We start from the raw sequence: 15720 nt of genomic DNA, 5'->3' as shown, positions 1-15720 counted from the left end.
CATGGAAGAGGCAGTGAATGAAGTATTGATTAGACGGCGATTTATTAGAAACCTAATAAACCGTTGGAACACGCAAGACCGGTAACCATAGCAACACGGTAAACAAACCTCGCGAATCCCCAATCCAGGTCTTACTGAAGGCGTTTAATGGTCAAAATATTATCAATAAATATTAGAATATATTCGAATATTAATATTCATAAACAAACAAACTTTTTAAGACCTTTGTATTACCATATTGAATGAAATTTAAGACCTAAAACACGCGATGGTGGGGGTTGGCAACAGACGCGAGGCAACTTCGGAAACGGACGTCTTCCAGCCAACTGTCCTTGAATTTGCACCACCCCATTGTCGCAGACTAGCTAGCAAGCACGCAGATAATCGTTTATATATGCAGCTAGCAAGAAAGAAGAAGCCTCTCTACATGTCCTTCCTGAAAAGTCCCACGAGAAAAATTAATAAAAAACAGTCCTGCCCCGACCAATTTAAGACCTTGCGTTACAGTATTTAAGACCAGCATATGACATTTGTAACGAATGTAAGACTTTTTAAGGCCTTCAATTTAGAAACATGAATTTAAGACTTTTTAAGACTTTTTAAGGATGCACGGACACCCTGCACTCAACTCGAACCTCTTGCATCCACTGTTTGGCCCACCTTATTGTACATATCCTGTATTGTGTTACTTTAGTGTACTGAGCTGAGCTGCATGAAGTGCAGCAAGTCAATCGCCTAGTGCATGTTTTGTACCTCTGTGAATAAAGGGGATTCCGATTCTGAACACAAAACAACCCAGATAAAGGCAATATATTTATATGAGTGATTATATGTAATTAATAATAAATCAGGGGCAACAAGACATTGGGCCAACAAATCAAGGCACGTCTTTCGACCAATAGAAAAAAAACCTATGAGAAGGGGGAAAATACAATTGTTACCTTGCAAACACCCCCAGGGGATTATTCACCATGGTAACTTGAGGCCCAAGGTGTGAAATGCAAATGTTCCCTTGCACGCAGACAGCAGGCGTGGGCTCAAAACCTGGTACATATACAGTGGCGAATGCAGTCAGACTGAAATCACGCGGTGCGCTTCATAAACCATTTTTAATTAGACCGTATGATTATAGGAATTAACGAATCATAACAAATTAAGCAGTTGGGAACTCGTTTCGTTCTCTGCGTGAGTGGCGATATGTCCGCAGAATGCACTGCTTGTTGTACTTTATGGCTCTTTATTCCCACAATTTGAGAGGCGTCTTCTCGCTCCGAACAGCAACAAGGCTGCCCGCTTTGTGGGGGTGGGCTCGCTTTGGCCCGACCTCAGAGACGACCCAACTCGGATCACGGCTCGACACGTTTAAACCGGTATATGCCACGCGTATCAGTGTCCCTGATTGGACAGAAGTGCCGGTGGAAAAATGCCACGGGGGTATTCCAGTCCGAGTTAGGGCTCAGTCATGGTTCCACGTCGACGCAATGCGCTGACCACGCAGAGGCTTGGACGCAGTCGTGAACCTCTTTGGGTTCTGCGTCAGGCTTTAGTGAGCGGACCAATCACAGCCCTCGCCTCGACGCAAGGTTACAATTTTTGGGAGGCGCTCGTCCGGTCCTCACGGCGGGCGCAAGGACGTAAGGGGTCCGTAAACACCCCTGAGTTGCGTCGAAGTAGAACCATAACTAAAGCTTCAACCGTGGACAAAGTCCCCGGACACATAGGTCCGGGTTAAAAATACAATGTTATTCATGTTACATTGTTATTGTACAAAGTCTGACAGAATTTACACCTAAGAATGTACTTTTCCGTTCGAATTGTACTTTTCCGTTCTAATTCACTATTCTGTCTGTTCTAGTGTGTTTCGGGTACTGGACTGGATGCCTGGACTCTCCTCATGGATGACCGGCCAGAACCCCATCACCATTTGAATATGATGTGCATGTATTTACCTGTATGTCAATTGTGGCACCCGTTGCACTCCTGACCATCCCTGGAAGAAGGGATCCCCTACACTGCGTTTCTTCTCAAGATTTCTTCCTTGCTGATTTCAAGGGAGTTTTTTGTTGCCCGTGTGGGGGCATGGGTAAAGGGGGGTGTCATAAATATTTGGCCTGTTAAGCCCTTTGAGACTGTAATGGTGATTAAGGGCTATACAAATAAAAATTGAATTGAATTGAATAGGTTTATCGGTGGACTATCTGGGAGTATACTGGATAAAACCTGTCTGGATAAACCTCTTTCCACGCAGTGAAAGCTCATCTACTGTGACGTGCGTGCCTGGCATTCACTTACCAGCAAGAGACATCGCGGAATATGTTATGCCCCTTCATGTATACACTTCATATTCAATGAATCCTGTGCATATTTGTCTTTAAAAAGGTGACATATTATACCACCAGGTGTGAGTGTGATTAGCAGTTACAAGCCGTTTTGAAAATCCGCCTCTTCTGACATCATAGGTGGGCGTGTCAACCTAGATGTATGACGGATAGATGAGCAACGTTTGCTCCAGTCCACTGGGTAGGCTGGTAGACTGATCTATCCAGCATACATCTAGGTGGACACGCTTGTGATGTCAGAAGAGTTAGATTTTAAAAACGGCTTGTAACGGCTAACCACACTCACACCTGGGAGGTCACACATGTCACCTTTAAGTTACATTCTCAAAGATGTTGATGTAAGTCCCTATCACCTGTAACAAAACGTTGATCGAGCCTAGGGCCCAGTGATGAAACCCCTTCTATTGGAATGCATTTGAAAATTAAAACACAAAGAGGAATATCAAGTTTGAACTATGAAAGAAAGAGTGCATTGTGGACGACTACACTGTATGTTCTAACAGAGCCTTAAATCAGCAATGCCATGCGTCCTTACCTTCTCCTCTTTGGGTGGGGCTTTGTCTTTGGGCGGGGCTTTCTCCTTGGGCAGGGCCTTCTCCTTGGGTGGTGCCTGCTCTTTCACTACGGGCGTGTCATCGTCATCACTGTCCATGAGTTGACGGCTGCGCTTGACAACCTTCTTGACCGGGGAATCGGTTTCCTTGACCCCATTCTGTGCCTTGAGAGGGCTTTTGACCGTCCTGGGGTCGGAACAAAAGAACCGTTTAAAACTCAAACAAGAGCAGAAACATGTCTGAAGAACGTGTTGCTATGGGTGACTATATGACCAAATGTGCACAGATCTGTAGAAAAAAATGTGTTGGACTTTATTATTAAATCCTAAAATATCAGCAATTGTTACATTGTCATAATGTATAATATTTTGTAAAATTTGGAATGTGGGATCTTTTATTATTCTTTAAAAAATATATTTTTGTCTTGGGTTCCTGTTTTTTGGGATCCTCTATTATTAACTTAGAAATGTCAGTACCGTTTCCAAATCGTCATGCATCGCTAACGGAGTTGTCACAAGACAAAACTTCATATACTGTTGTACTCCTTACAACAAGACATCAACAAAGAGAACTCGTTCGACAACTCTGTTTACTTTCAACTCAGGCCAACGACCAGTGAGGAACATTCATGACTTACTCTTTAACAGGTTCTTCACGCTTCTTCTTAATATCCTTCTCCTTGCCCTTGGGTTGGAAGAAGGAACTGGCGTGGAGGATGGAAGGAGACGAGCCACCAAACAAAAGCACAATAAGAGTATGTGATCATCAGGCCATGATGGTGGACATGTATAAGCCAAACTTGAGACAACTTCTAAGAGAAATTACGATAAAGTGTTTCTGAAGGAGTGTACCCTTAGACCTCCATTTCTCAAATTCTAACATAACCGTGAGTTAAAATTGTAGTTGTTTTCTACAGGGGCTGACTTTACATATTCTAAACTTTTCCGTGTGCGTCACAGATGGCTGTGAAGGCTAGTTTACATCTGCAGTCCCTGGTCAGGTCATGCATTATAATAGCTAATATGTTATCTTACATTAGCAAGCCTCTTTACCAAACCGAACAATACACGTATGCAGATTCAGCTTTGGCTAGTGCTAGTTCCTTACTGGCTACATCTTACAATATGCTATGACTAATATACTCACGCGATGCTTCGCTGCATGTTGCCTTTGAGCTATTAGTGGCTATAAGATTCGATTTAGAATAGTTAAATTCAAGGTCCCATAGACAGCAAGTGAATTATTCCGGTGGCTCTGAGTTAATAGGAAGAAAGATAATATATTCCGCGCCAAAAGTACGACTTGTTTTCTCCCGGGAAAAACCTAGCCGGTGTGATAAATATGATGAAGGACCGGCACTACTGCCGCCTGCTGTGTGGGGGTGGTAATGACTGATGAAAAACGAGTTGGTCCTGATGCTGAGAGATATTTGTGTCCCCATTCCCATAAATGTTTGATCGTGTATTTGTGAATGCATAATATATTGATACGTTTTTATCTCCATAAACCTTGGAACCTTGGAACCTTGGAGAGAGAAGACAAGACAAACAGCTGAATAATTCAAGTTGAGAGAACAGCTTTATTTACCCAAACCCAAGTGCATGTTGTTAATTGTTTACAAGTGCAATTCCCTGTTACATAATGAAAAAGCTATGGTCTATAAAGATAAACGTTCTCCTCAACATTCCTATACAACTCTTAAATGACAAATACAATGTTATGTTAATATTATTTATAGGGGAGAAAATAACACTGTACAAACATCCTAAGAAGAATATAAAAGTGGACGCTTCATATCTTAAAGAGGAGGCCACTGTTAATGGAGTCGTTTGGAATCGCCGTCCCATTATCTCACAATCATCCCCTCATAATAATATGAATAATCTCCTGGTTTTAATCATTTCTCGGCTCTCCTCCCTAAGCACTTGTTCCGAGCCTCACTCTCCCTCCCTCCGCTGGCGAAGCTCCTCGGATCCCATCCCGGGAGGCTCTTGGCAGGCCAGCCGCCGCCCGGCGACAGAAAGTCGTCGCGAACCGTTGCCGCGGCGCCCAGGGGCAGACGTAGATCTCTCACGAGGTGGGCACACGGGAGAGGCGGGGCCGACTGCGGGGAGGCGTGGCCTTGGAGGGCACGGGCAAACGGGATTGGCTTAGGCAGGCAGTAAGGGTGGAAGAAGGGGTGTGCCATTGGCTGAAGGCCTGTTAAACAAAGACACGGAAGATGTGACACAGAGCACATATGCAGGTGCAATATAACTTATTTGTTAGATGCTTGATATAACAGCTGACAGAGATTCGGAGGAGTCGACCTATATAGGCCGCTGCAACACTGTGTGCATATGCTTGACATTAAGCACCGGTCATAGAATATCCGATTAAAAGCGTTAGATTAAAAGTAGGACACCAAAAACTAAAACTTTCTCCATGAAAGGAAATCAGGCCAAATGTAGCCCAAGGGGATGTTTATAGGTGGGGAAGTATTAGGCAGGAACAATATAGAAGGTAAGATAACCTTCTGGATAAAATGACTCAGGGATTCAGGGTTAATGTCCAGCTGAGACAAAGTTTCCAGGTTATTTCATCAACCACTGCCTAAACTGACAGATTTTCATATCTTGCTAATTGGTGAGGGAAAAGTCTTAATTTCCCCTCTTCCAAAACTTTGGTGAGTCTCAAAGTGTGTGTGTAGTCTGTGGCCTTTACAGGGAGCGTGGGATATCTTGATGACCTATTCAAATCTCTGGCACACCCAAACGTGCAACAAGACGCTGTGAATACGAATCTGAAAACGGCACATTAACATTAACACAAACACGGCAATAATAAGACCATAACTATATCGACGTGCACTTCACTCGATTTTGAACAATGGATTCTCGGCACACATGTTCGTGTTGCTGTTGTGGCTGATGGGTTTCCAGCGTGGTTGGTTTTGCCTGTCACGGGGAAGTACAACGACGACCGCGGTAGGCGTACCTCGGTCCAGAGGCAGGTCCACTCCTCCGCACAGAAGGGAGCCGGTCTCCGAGGAGAAGGGGGAGAAGGAGAGTGGCACCCTGGGGAGAAGCTGGGGGCAGAGGAGGAGGAGGGGGAGGAAGAGGAGGAGGAGGGGGAGGAGGAGGAGACGGGTTCAGACCCGGGGCGCGTGGATATGGAATATAGCAGAGAGAAGAAGAACATTGAAATGTACTAATACATTAGTGCGATATTGGTGCCCCGGTGTAAATGTATTATGGGATGGCCCAGATGGGGTCAGTGTAAATCCGGGGTGACATACCAAATAGGATTCTCTTCATTTCATCGAGAGGGTATGAAGCGGCCTCTTTATTTCCGGCTACCAAACGGGAGATCTATCTTTGTCCAAAGATGACGTACTTCCAGACTGAGCTTCCTTTTGGCTGTAGTGAGCGGCCCTGTGATTCATTTAACGTTGTAAGTATTCATCTGAATGACTCAAAATCCAGGTCTCCCGTTGGTACAATTCAATTCAAACGCAGTACGATTTCCAGCCTCAAAAGGTTTTATTTTTTTTCCTTTTTCCTGGTCAAAGTGTGTCGGGGAGAGGGGGGGGGGGGGGGGGGGGCTGGGTGGGAGTGGAAGCAAGAGCTGGCGTTGCATTTCAAGCATACACTGCCCCCCCCTGTATAGGCTGGCGAATGCATGTAGGCAAACACATGGCTTTTTACTGTCTGCTAAGTAAGCAGAAAAGACAGACAGACAGAGAGAGAGAGAGAGAGAGAGAGAGAGAGAGAGAGAGAGAGAGAGAGAGAGAGAGAGAGAGAGAGAGAGAGAGAGAGAGAGAGAGAGAGAGGGGGGAGGGGGGAGAGAGGGGGGGGGTAGAGAGAGGGGGGGAGGGTAGAGAGAGGGGGGGAGGGAGAGAGGGGGGGGATAGAGAGAGAGATGGGGAGCGAGGTAGTGAGTGGGAGAGAAGATAGAAAGGAAGAAAGAGAGAGTGGGGGGAGGGAGAGAGAGAGAGACAGAGAGAGAGAAAGAGAGTGGGAGAGAGAGATAGAGAGGGAGGGGGAGGAAGAGAGAGAGAGATCCTCTGTTTAAATCTGCCTCGTCAGAACAAAGGAGAATGAAAGGAGATTTGAGTGGATGCCTGGAGCCGATTAATGAGAGGAGGCTCAAGACGACTTCTGCAATCATTTCACTTGTGATCAAGAAGTGTCTCCCGGTGTTGTTTGGTACGGCGGCAGACTGTTTTGCACTGTCTCGCTTTGACTTTGACTCTCTGCCACGGGAAAGAGCTGCCATCTGTAATAGAGAGGCACCTGCTTCCATCAAATGATTGTACAAGTGCTTAAACCGGGGAACAGCCGTAGTGAAGGATAACACTTCAGGCTGCGGCTTGTTTTCCGTTAAACTCGTTCATCACCATTATTCTACCTAATTGTTCTACCCTGAGAGCCAGACACACAAGGAGACAGAAACACGTGAAGTGCGCTCGGGGAAATGACCTGATGGCACGTTTGGAAGCCAGGGTAGTTGACCAGGACGAGCTTGCTGAAGTTAAACTTGTAGGTGAAGCGTTTGCCTTTGGTCTTGTGCAGGATTCTCTTGTTGTAGTAGTACCTGGAATATAGCCAACAGAGGTTAAGGAATACTGTTACCTTCTTGTGTGTGTGTCTGTCTGTCTGTGGGTGTGTGTGTGTATGTCTGTGTGAACCATGCTTACAAAAGGTGCTCCGGGTGCATTTGCGGGGATTAAATGGAAGGATTACATCCATCCACACATCCACTACATCGGTGGGTGTATTTTATTGCAACTCTATGTTTGTTTGTGTGTGTTTGTGTGTGCGTGTGCGCAAGTCTGATTGTGTGTGATGTGTGTGTGGTTGTGTGTGTGTGTGTGTGTGTGTGTGTGTGTGTGTGTGTGTGTGTGTGTGTATGTGTGTGTGTGTGTGTGCTCCTGCAATTGTGAGTGTGTGTGTGTGTGTGTGTGTGTGTGTGTGTGTGTGTGTGTGAGTTTGAGTGTGAGTGTGTGTGTGCGCCTGCAAGTGTGTGTGCTCGCGCAAGTGTGTGTGTGTGTGTGTTTGTGTGCGTGTGTGCTTGTGCATTTGTGTGTGTGTGTTTGTTTGTGTGCGTGTGTGCTCGTGCATTTGTGTGTGAGTGTGTGTGCGTGCGTGGGCCCCCCCACCTCAGAGCCCGGCTCAGCTTGTCGTAGTTCATGTGGGGCTTCCCCTTCCTCTCGCCCCACAGTCGGGCCAGGGTCTCGGGGTCCCGGATCACAAACTCCCCCCACTCACTGCCCCATCCGATGGCCCCGCCCGAGCCCCGCCCGAGCAGCTCCAGCAGGAAGTGCCACAGCTGCACCTGCCTGGAGCCGGGCGACCACGCCGGCTTGTACGCCCAATCAGGGAACAGCACTGCTGAGAGAACCCGGAAGTTATGTGCAAACCTTGAGGTGTGTGGATTCAATGTGTATGCGCACACCTGTCTTTAATTAGCTTTGATCGTTTGTTCATCCGATCAAATTGCATCCAACTTCGAGAAAGAAGAAAAATAAAATAATACATCTAAGCCTACACAAACTTCAACACAAGCTTTCACGCACACATAATCCATGAAGATACACAGACAGAGCAATTTAAATGACGGTCACCGATGTACACCTGAAAGCACACTTACTTCTACTCCAGTACGGAGAGGAGAGCGGGGACACGGAGGAAGTACAGCCACATTGCATCTTCAATACCACAGAAGAAGAAGAGGAGGATAATGGCAAACTAATTAAATGGCCTCTCCATTAAAAAGTAAACACTCAAATCAAAGCACAGAGGTAGTGTCAAACAGAGGTAATGTAATCACTGCTGCTTCTAATAAAAACAGGCAATTTCACCCCTTTGATCCAAATGATTACCAGTAGGTGACATTTGGACATTGCTTGTTGTAGGGCAAAGTCATTTTACATCTTTCACCAATTTCGACCAATCAGAGAAAAGCTATCGCGGTTACGAGTGTCACCAGAGTTGGTGCCATTCCTGCAGTTTTTTTTAGAGTCTGATTGCTCTTTAAATCCTAGATTCGCCCCGAAGCAATCAGAAGTCTTAAAAAGCGATGTTTACTTTTGTGCCAACATCAAAATAAAGATGGAGCTGATTATGCAACTTTTTGCCTTGAACTTAATTAACTTTTCATTCCCATACTGGCTAATCCAATTCGTACATCATAATAATCAGAAATTAATTGAGGAAAGAAAATAAATACTTTGAAACCACTACCACTGGAGTGGGTTACCCCGAGCTATTAATTACATACACACCCTGATTCTTAATATTCTCACATGCTCAAACATACATTGATCATTCACCTCAAAGCCAACTCACCATCCTAGTCCTGGTTAGGCTGAAAAACAATTGTCTTAACAGTACTCATCAACCATACACACACACACCCACACCCACTCACCCACCCACCCACCCACCCACCCACCCACCCACCCACCCACCCACACACACACACACACACACACACACACACACACACACACACACACACACACACACACACACACAATACAACACACTTGCACCATCTCCACCAAACTCACAAGCAGAAACACTCACAAACAGTGTGGTGTGGTTCCCAACTATCAATTACGACCAAGGACAAAGATCTGGGTACTGCTTCATTTTGTTTCGTTTTATCGCTGGCGTTCCTCAGGGTAATAATGTACAGTTTAAACTGAGAGCCTCAGCCAAAGCACCGGGGTTATCGAATGAAAAGCAGCACAATTAGTCTGAGGATGGCTATCGAGCAGGCTTTAACTCTGCGCCCCGCGTTCCCCGAAGCATCCCAGTCTATCGCCGCCGCCGCCGCCGCCGACCACGCCGTCTCTGCAGCGCCACTGGGAATCTTCTGAAGAAGTTTTTGATGGCTCCCGAAATCACACGCAATTAGACGAGAGCTCTGTGGTTATCTGTCGCCGGCGTGCCCTCCGCATCCAAATCATTTCCAGTTACAGAGCCCAGCTCATTAAGGAGGGGAGCGAGATAACGATGAAAGGGTTGCCCGTTACCTTGATTGGACAATAGGCTGGGATGACAGGCGCAGCTCCGTCCCCGTCCGATGAATGACAATGTGATGGTGGTGACGGTGGAGGTGGTGGAGGTGGTGGAGCTGGTGGAGGTGGTGGTGGTGGTGACGGTGGAGCTGGTGGAGCTGGTGGAGCTGGTGGAGGTGGTGGTGCCGGGCCAGATCCCATTCAGGTCTGAGGACTGTTGAGGGGTAGATGGATGGATAGATACTTCTTAACTGACCCCCCCACCCCCCCACCCCCCCCCCCCCCCCCCCCCCTCCCCGTGACCGCATTCACAGTCACACACACACAGTCACACACACACACACAGTCACACACACACACACACACAGTCACACACACACACACAGTCACACCCCCTGCCTCTCATCCCATCACTTCCACCTTCCCCTCCGTGACCCCCCCACCCCCACCCCCACCTCCCTCAAAAACAACCACCACGCGAAAAAAACATGCTGCCTCCTCCCCTCTCTCTCTCTCTCTCACACACTCACAGACTTACACACATACACACACACACACACAAATGTGCATGTCGCGATTAGCCGGCATGTGTAATCAAAAGGCCACGAATGAATGAAAAAAATGTAATGTCTGTTGTGTGATGTTATAAAAAAAAATGCTAACTTGTTCTAAACACTTTGGGAGAAACCATTTTGACAAGCCTTCTAGTCTCTCTCTCCCTCCCTCTCTCTCTCTCTCTCTCTCTCTCTCTCTCTCTCTCTCTCTCTCTCTCTCTCTCTCTCCCTCTCCCTCTCCCTCTCCCTCTCTCTCTCTCCCTCTCTCTCTCCCTCTCCCTCTCTCCCTCTCCCTCTCTCCCTCTCCCTCTCTCTCTCTCCCTCTCTCCCTCTCTCTCTCTCTCTCTCTCTCTCTCTCTCTCTCTCTCTCTCCCCCCTCTCTCTTTGCACCTTTTCAAGGATATCTTCTAAAAGGCAAACATCAATAAAAACCCAACAAAAGGCCAAAAGGCTTCATCAAGTCTCACAGACTCACAATAGATGATGCATTGCTGCTAGCCGTATCTCTCGATACTTATTATAGATTATAAAATGATGGAAATTTTAATAAAATCCCGGCACAGAAAAACCAGAGTGAGTACAAAGCTACGTAGCTCAGATAAATAATAACTGTTTAGAAACCGCAGAACATGGGAACAGCGTTATGATTCAAAAGTAGATTTCTCATCGTAATGATCACATGATCCTCATCTTTGGAGAAAAGGGGCTGGCCGCTCTGGTCTCCTGGGTCAGGTGTCATTTATACGAATCATATATCGAGGAGAATGAACTGCCACGACCTGTCTTCTCTGCTACATATAGTACCCCAAAGCAGATTAAATCACCGTTCAATGTCCATCCATTCCTGCCGTCGGTCCGACTGGATTTACTTCTTGTGAGTCCCCGGCTTACCGCCCCGGTCGTTTTTATACCGCCTTTACACTTCATATTACAGGCGGCGATAACAAACGGTTATCAAATAAAAAATTGCATCCAGCGACGAGCTGAAATAACCCTCTCTGAGCGTCCCGCCTCCCCTCGCCCACCCAGCAAACACCCTTCCGCACAGACGCACACACACACACACACACACACACACACACACACACACACACACACACACACACACACACACACACACACACACACACACACACACACACACACACACACACACACACACTCACACACACACACACACACACACACACAGACACACGGCATCTAAAATACGTCCCTTAGCTGGGATAGTTGACACCGGAGGCTTTTAATTCCAGTGTAAATACAAATACTCTTCCAGACGGCCATCAATTATGCATGACGCTAATTGAGTTTAGCGTCGTGCTTTTAGCAAGGCTGCGGGGGGGGGGGGGGGGGGGGGCTTGGGTCGTCCCTGAAACCAGAACCCTGCATGCAAAAAAAAATGCAGCACTTACAGACAGACATACCTACACATACACACACATACAGGAATGGACCCCAACAGGCACGCACTCACGCAGACACACGTGCGTCTACACGCACACATACCCACCCACACGTCATGGGCAAATGAAACACTGCTCCCATGCGCAATACTTAAGCACCTGCTCACACGCCATTCGCAAGCCTAGGTGCGAACGCTAACTTTTAACTCGAAGCGAGTGTGGGATACAGAATCAAAGTGGGCCGTGTAGACACATGAATCACGTAGACACACACACACACACACACACACACACACACACACACACACACACACACACACACACACACACACACACACACACACACAGAAAACATACATTGAGTATCGACGTTGATGCCTTGCACCCGTCAGACAGGGGTGGTTTATCGCCGGGGTGAGGAGTTTGCTTCTTCTCACTGGGAAGACAGTTGTAAGTCACTGAACTGTTTACTGCAATACAAGCGCAGAGCAATGATAGAAGGGAAAGACTTTCCCCTTCCCTGATGGATGCGCTTGGCAGGGGCACGGGACGGTCTTGGCCATCGGCTCTACAGGATATTAGCACCGTCCATCATCAACGGCATCTGGGAAAGAGCAACAGCAACAACAACCCCAGCAACAACAGCAGCAGCAGCATCAGCAGCTCCAAGAACACAAAGCAAAGCCCCTGCCAGGCTCCAGCTGCACCACGAGGACATCTCATGTACTTCACCGAGCCAATTGGTGGCTGTTCCGCCAGTCGCACACAAACTCTCTGTCAGGCGGGAGTTTGCCTTCCATCGAGTTTCACATCATCCTCTTTGGGGTATTATGGTCTTCCAGGCTGCCTTTGTGTGTGTGTGTGTGTGTGTGTGTGTGTGTGTGTGTGTGTGTGTGTGTGTGTGTGTGTGTGTGTGTGTGTGTGTCCATAAATATGTGCGTGTATGTGTTTGTGTGTGTATATGTGCGTGTGTATGTGCACAGACATGTGTGCGCGTGCGTGTGTGTTTGTACGTGGGTGAATGTGTGTCTGTGCATGTCCTTGACTGTGTGCGTGTGTGTGTGTGTGCGTGTGTGTGTGTGCGCGTGTGTGTGTGTGTGTGTGTGTGTGTGGCTTGCGTGAAGCTGGATTAGATCCCCACTGAAAGGTCTGTTTGTTTTACAGCTGATTACAGCTGACGGCCACGGGGCTTAATCTGGTACTTAGCTCCCTGTATCAGCTTGGACCCCTCCCCCCCTCCCTCCCTCCCTCCCTCCCTCCCATGTATCCTTCTTCTTAGTCACAGTCGTCTCTCTCTCGCTCTTTCTATCCTTTGCTTCCAAATTACTTATTTCCTTGTGTGTGTGTGTGTGTGTGTGTGGGGGGGGGGGGGGTGGGTGTGGTTGTGTGTGTGTGTGTGTGTGTGTGTGTGGTTGTATGCGGTCGATTGTGTGTGTGTGTGTGTGTGTGTTTGTGTGGGTTTGTGTGTGTGTGTTAGTGTGGGTGTTTGTATGTGTGTTTGTCTGTGCCTGCAGGCATAATGTGTGTGTTTGTCTGTGTATGTGTGTGTGTGTGTGTGTGTGTGTGTGTGTGTGTGTGTGTTTGTGTGAGTGTGTGTTTGTGTGTGTGTGTGTCTGTTTGTGTATCTGGGTGCTTCTGTATGTGTGCCTTTGTGTTTGTGTGTGTCTGTTTGTTTGTATGTGTGTATCTGTGCCTGCAGGCATAAGGTTGGTTTGTGCGTCTGTGCGCATGTCTCTGTGACTGTGTCTTTCTGTGTGTAAGTCTGTGTGTGTGGGTGTCTGTATGAGGGTTTGCGTATGTGTATGTGTGTGTGTGTGTGTGTCTCTGTCTGTGTGTGTGTGTGTGTGTGTGTGTGTGTGTGTGTGTGTGTGTGTGTGTGTGTGTGTGTGTGTGTGTGTGTGTGTTGTGTGTGCGCCTGGGCGCGCTTGCTTTGCGGGGACAATAGTGAGAGTGTATGTTAAACAGGATGATGGTATTGCACCAGATGAGGGTCATGCTGTACGTCTTACAGGTCAAATCCTGTTAGCTGGGAGAAAGGATCAGGGCTTTAGCCAGATTCGGCCTTCCCAAAACCCCTGCTGCAATGCTCACAGCAGCACAGCAACATGGGCACCGTGGACAATTTGTTTGTGGTTGTGCGGGTGTGTGTCTATTCATGCCATCAGAACAAATGGTTTAAATACCGTGTGGGTGTGTGTGTGTGTTTATGCAAAGGTTATGTTGGGACACATGGTAGGAATACACTGCGTAAGTGTGAACGGGTTTCTGCAAGGTCATGTGGGGACCGAACCACACAGCACGAAGCAGGAGAGAAAAGAGGACACTTAGTGTGTTACTTAATTGTTGCAACACAGCTAGTGGAGAACAGAAGAAGAGAGGAAAAGAAAAGAATATCACAAATGTGAATGAACATATATAGTGAGGAGATGACACTCAGAGAGATGAGCGAACAACAAAAGAAGACCGCTGGGACATCCGCGCGATTCAGACGCTTGGCTTAACGGTATCACTTGTGGGTTAGAAAATAATGATTGTTTCCCGAGAATGAGGTTTTTCCCTGGCGATTAATTTCAGAGTTTCGTTACTCTTTACCAAGAAACCCAAGAAACAGAAACTATTACCCGAGAAACAGCATCTCTTACAGTGGCTAAACTATATTTAGGCGAGTGCTCCCTCAGGTGTTAAGCGTTGAGTTTGAGTGGTCTAGTCAGCGTCACGCACACGCTCTAAAACTGAGGCGAACTTTCTTGGAGACGTGCCGTGTTTATGCCGCAACTATGAGCCGATACTCCCATTGGTTACATTCCATACCTCTGTCAATGATAACTCAGAGTCACATAATGTGGGTGCTCATAATGTGAGCATTATGTGATGCATCATCTATAATAGACTGTGTTCTGATGTCACTTACAATTGAAAACTACTGAATTATAATGTTTTGATGGTATATTATTAGTAAGGAGAATGATGTGCACTGCCATCGAAAGCATAATAAAATAAAATAATTGGGTATTCCATATATTTCTTTCAACTATTTTTGTTTGACTGGGTTGTCTGGTCTCAGATTTCGTAAAATGTTGAAATAAGATAATGAGGCGTACTGATGTCCTGGTATCACTCGTAAACTTGAGACGGAGTGAGTGAGAGGGAGGGAAAGGAAGACAGACAGAGAAAGAGACAGACCGACACGGACAGCGACACAAACAGGCAGAGAGAGAATGTGTGCCTGTGTGGGGAACCTTTCAAAAGATGAAAGTGCTGTAGAAAGCACCCAGCACAGTACCAGCTTCACACGCTAGCTTGCTAGCAGGTGAACTAGCATCATGCTAACGTGCTCAGCGCTCAGCCCCAGAAGGTTATTGGACATGTTGGTCATCCTCCCCTGTTTTATCTTTCCCCCTTTCCCCTCTCCAGCACCGCCCCCCAGTCCCGGCCTCCCTGGTTCTGCAGCCTCCCTGGGGAGATGTGGTTTCTGAAAGGTTTCTCCATGTCTCCAATCCCGAGATCTCATCGTGTCCAGGCAGAAGAAAATATATCCGCATGTAACTGAAGAGGCCAGAGGGGGACAGCAGGAATTGCGAGATGGCGAGAACAAAGCTTGATTCAACGGTGAAACAGTAAAATTGCCCCCCCCCTCCCCACGGAAACACCCAGAGCAGGTTAATGGTGAAGGAGATGGTGTTTGGTGTATGGCCCTCCTCTCTAGCTGCTATGGGCACTCAAAGTGCACTTTATGACTTTCACTCACATCCCCCCCTCCAGCCATCCCCTACACGCAGACACACAGACACACACACACACACACACACACACACACACACACACACAGTCGTGAAGTAAGGGGTTAGGTCGGGTGTCTTA

At 47.2% G+C, this 15720-nt stretch overlaps 2 protein-coding genes across 2 annotated transcripts in view; both read right to left on the bottom strand.

The window, feature by feature from the left end:
* Positions 1–4220, bottom strand: part of lig1 (ligase I, DNA, ATP-dependent) — a 38652-nt gene extending 34432 nt beyond the window's left edge. The window contains exons 1-3 of the mRNA XM_030362711.1: positions 4040–4220; positions 3531–3596; positions 2875–3079 (exon numbers count right to left, since the gene is read on the bottom strand). Of these exons, the coding sequence (XP_030218571.1) occupies positions 2875–3079; positions 3531–3596; positions 4040–4056 (288 nt within the window). The 5' untranslated portion in view covers positions 4057–4220. The remainder of the gene's footprint in view (positions 1–2874; positions 3080–3530; positions 3597–4039) is intronic.
* Positions 4221–4452: 232 nt separating this feature from the next.
* LOC115548463 (protein FEV) lies at positions 4453–10147 on the bottom strand. Its single transcript, XM_030363116.1, has 6 exons — positions 9915–10147; positions 8525–8582; positions 8034–8262; positions 7354–7468; positions 5870–5960; positions 4453–5092 (listed from the first exon to the last, which is right to left on the bottom strand). The coding sequence occupies exons 1-6, from the start codon at positions 10098–10100 to the stop codon at positions 4791–4793; spliced, it is 981 nt and encodes a 326-aa protein (XP_030218976.1). The 5' UTR covers positions 10101–10147; the 3' UTR covers positions 4453–4790.
* Positions 10148–15720: the final 5573 nt, after the last annotated feature.

The sequence above is a fragment of the Gadus morhua genome, chromosome 8 (assembly GCF_902167405.1).
Source record: "Gadus morhua chromosome 8, gadMor3.0, whole genome shotgun sequence".
Taxonomy (NCBI): domain Eukaryota; kingdom Metazoa; phylum Chordata; class Actinopteri; order Gadiformes; family Gadidae; genus Gadus; species Gadus morhua.
This window is presented reverse-complemented; position numbering and strand designations above follow the sequence as displayed.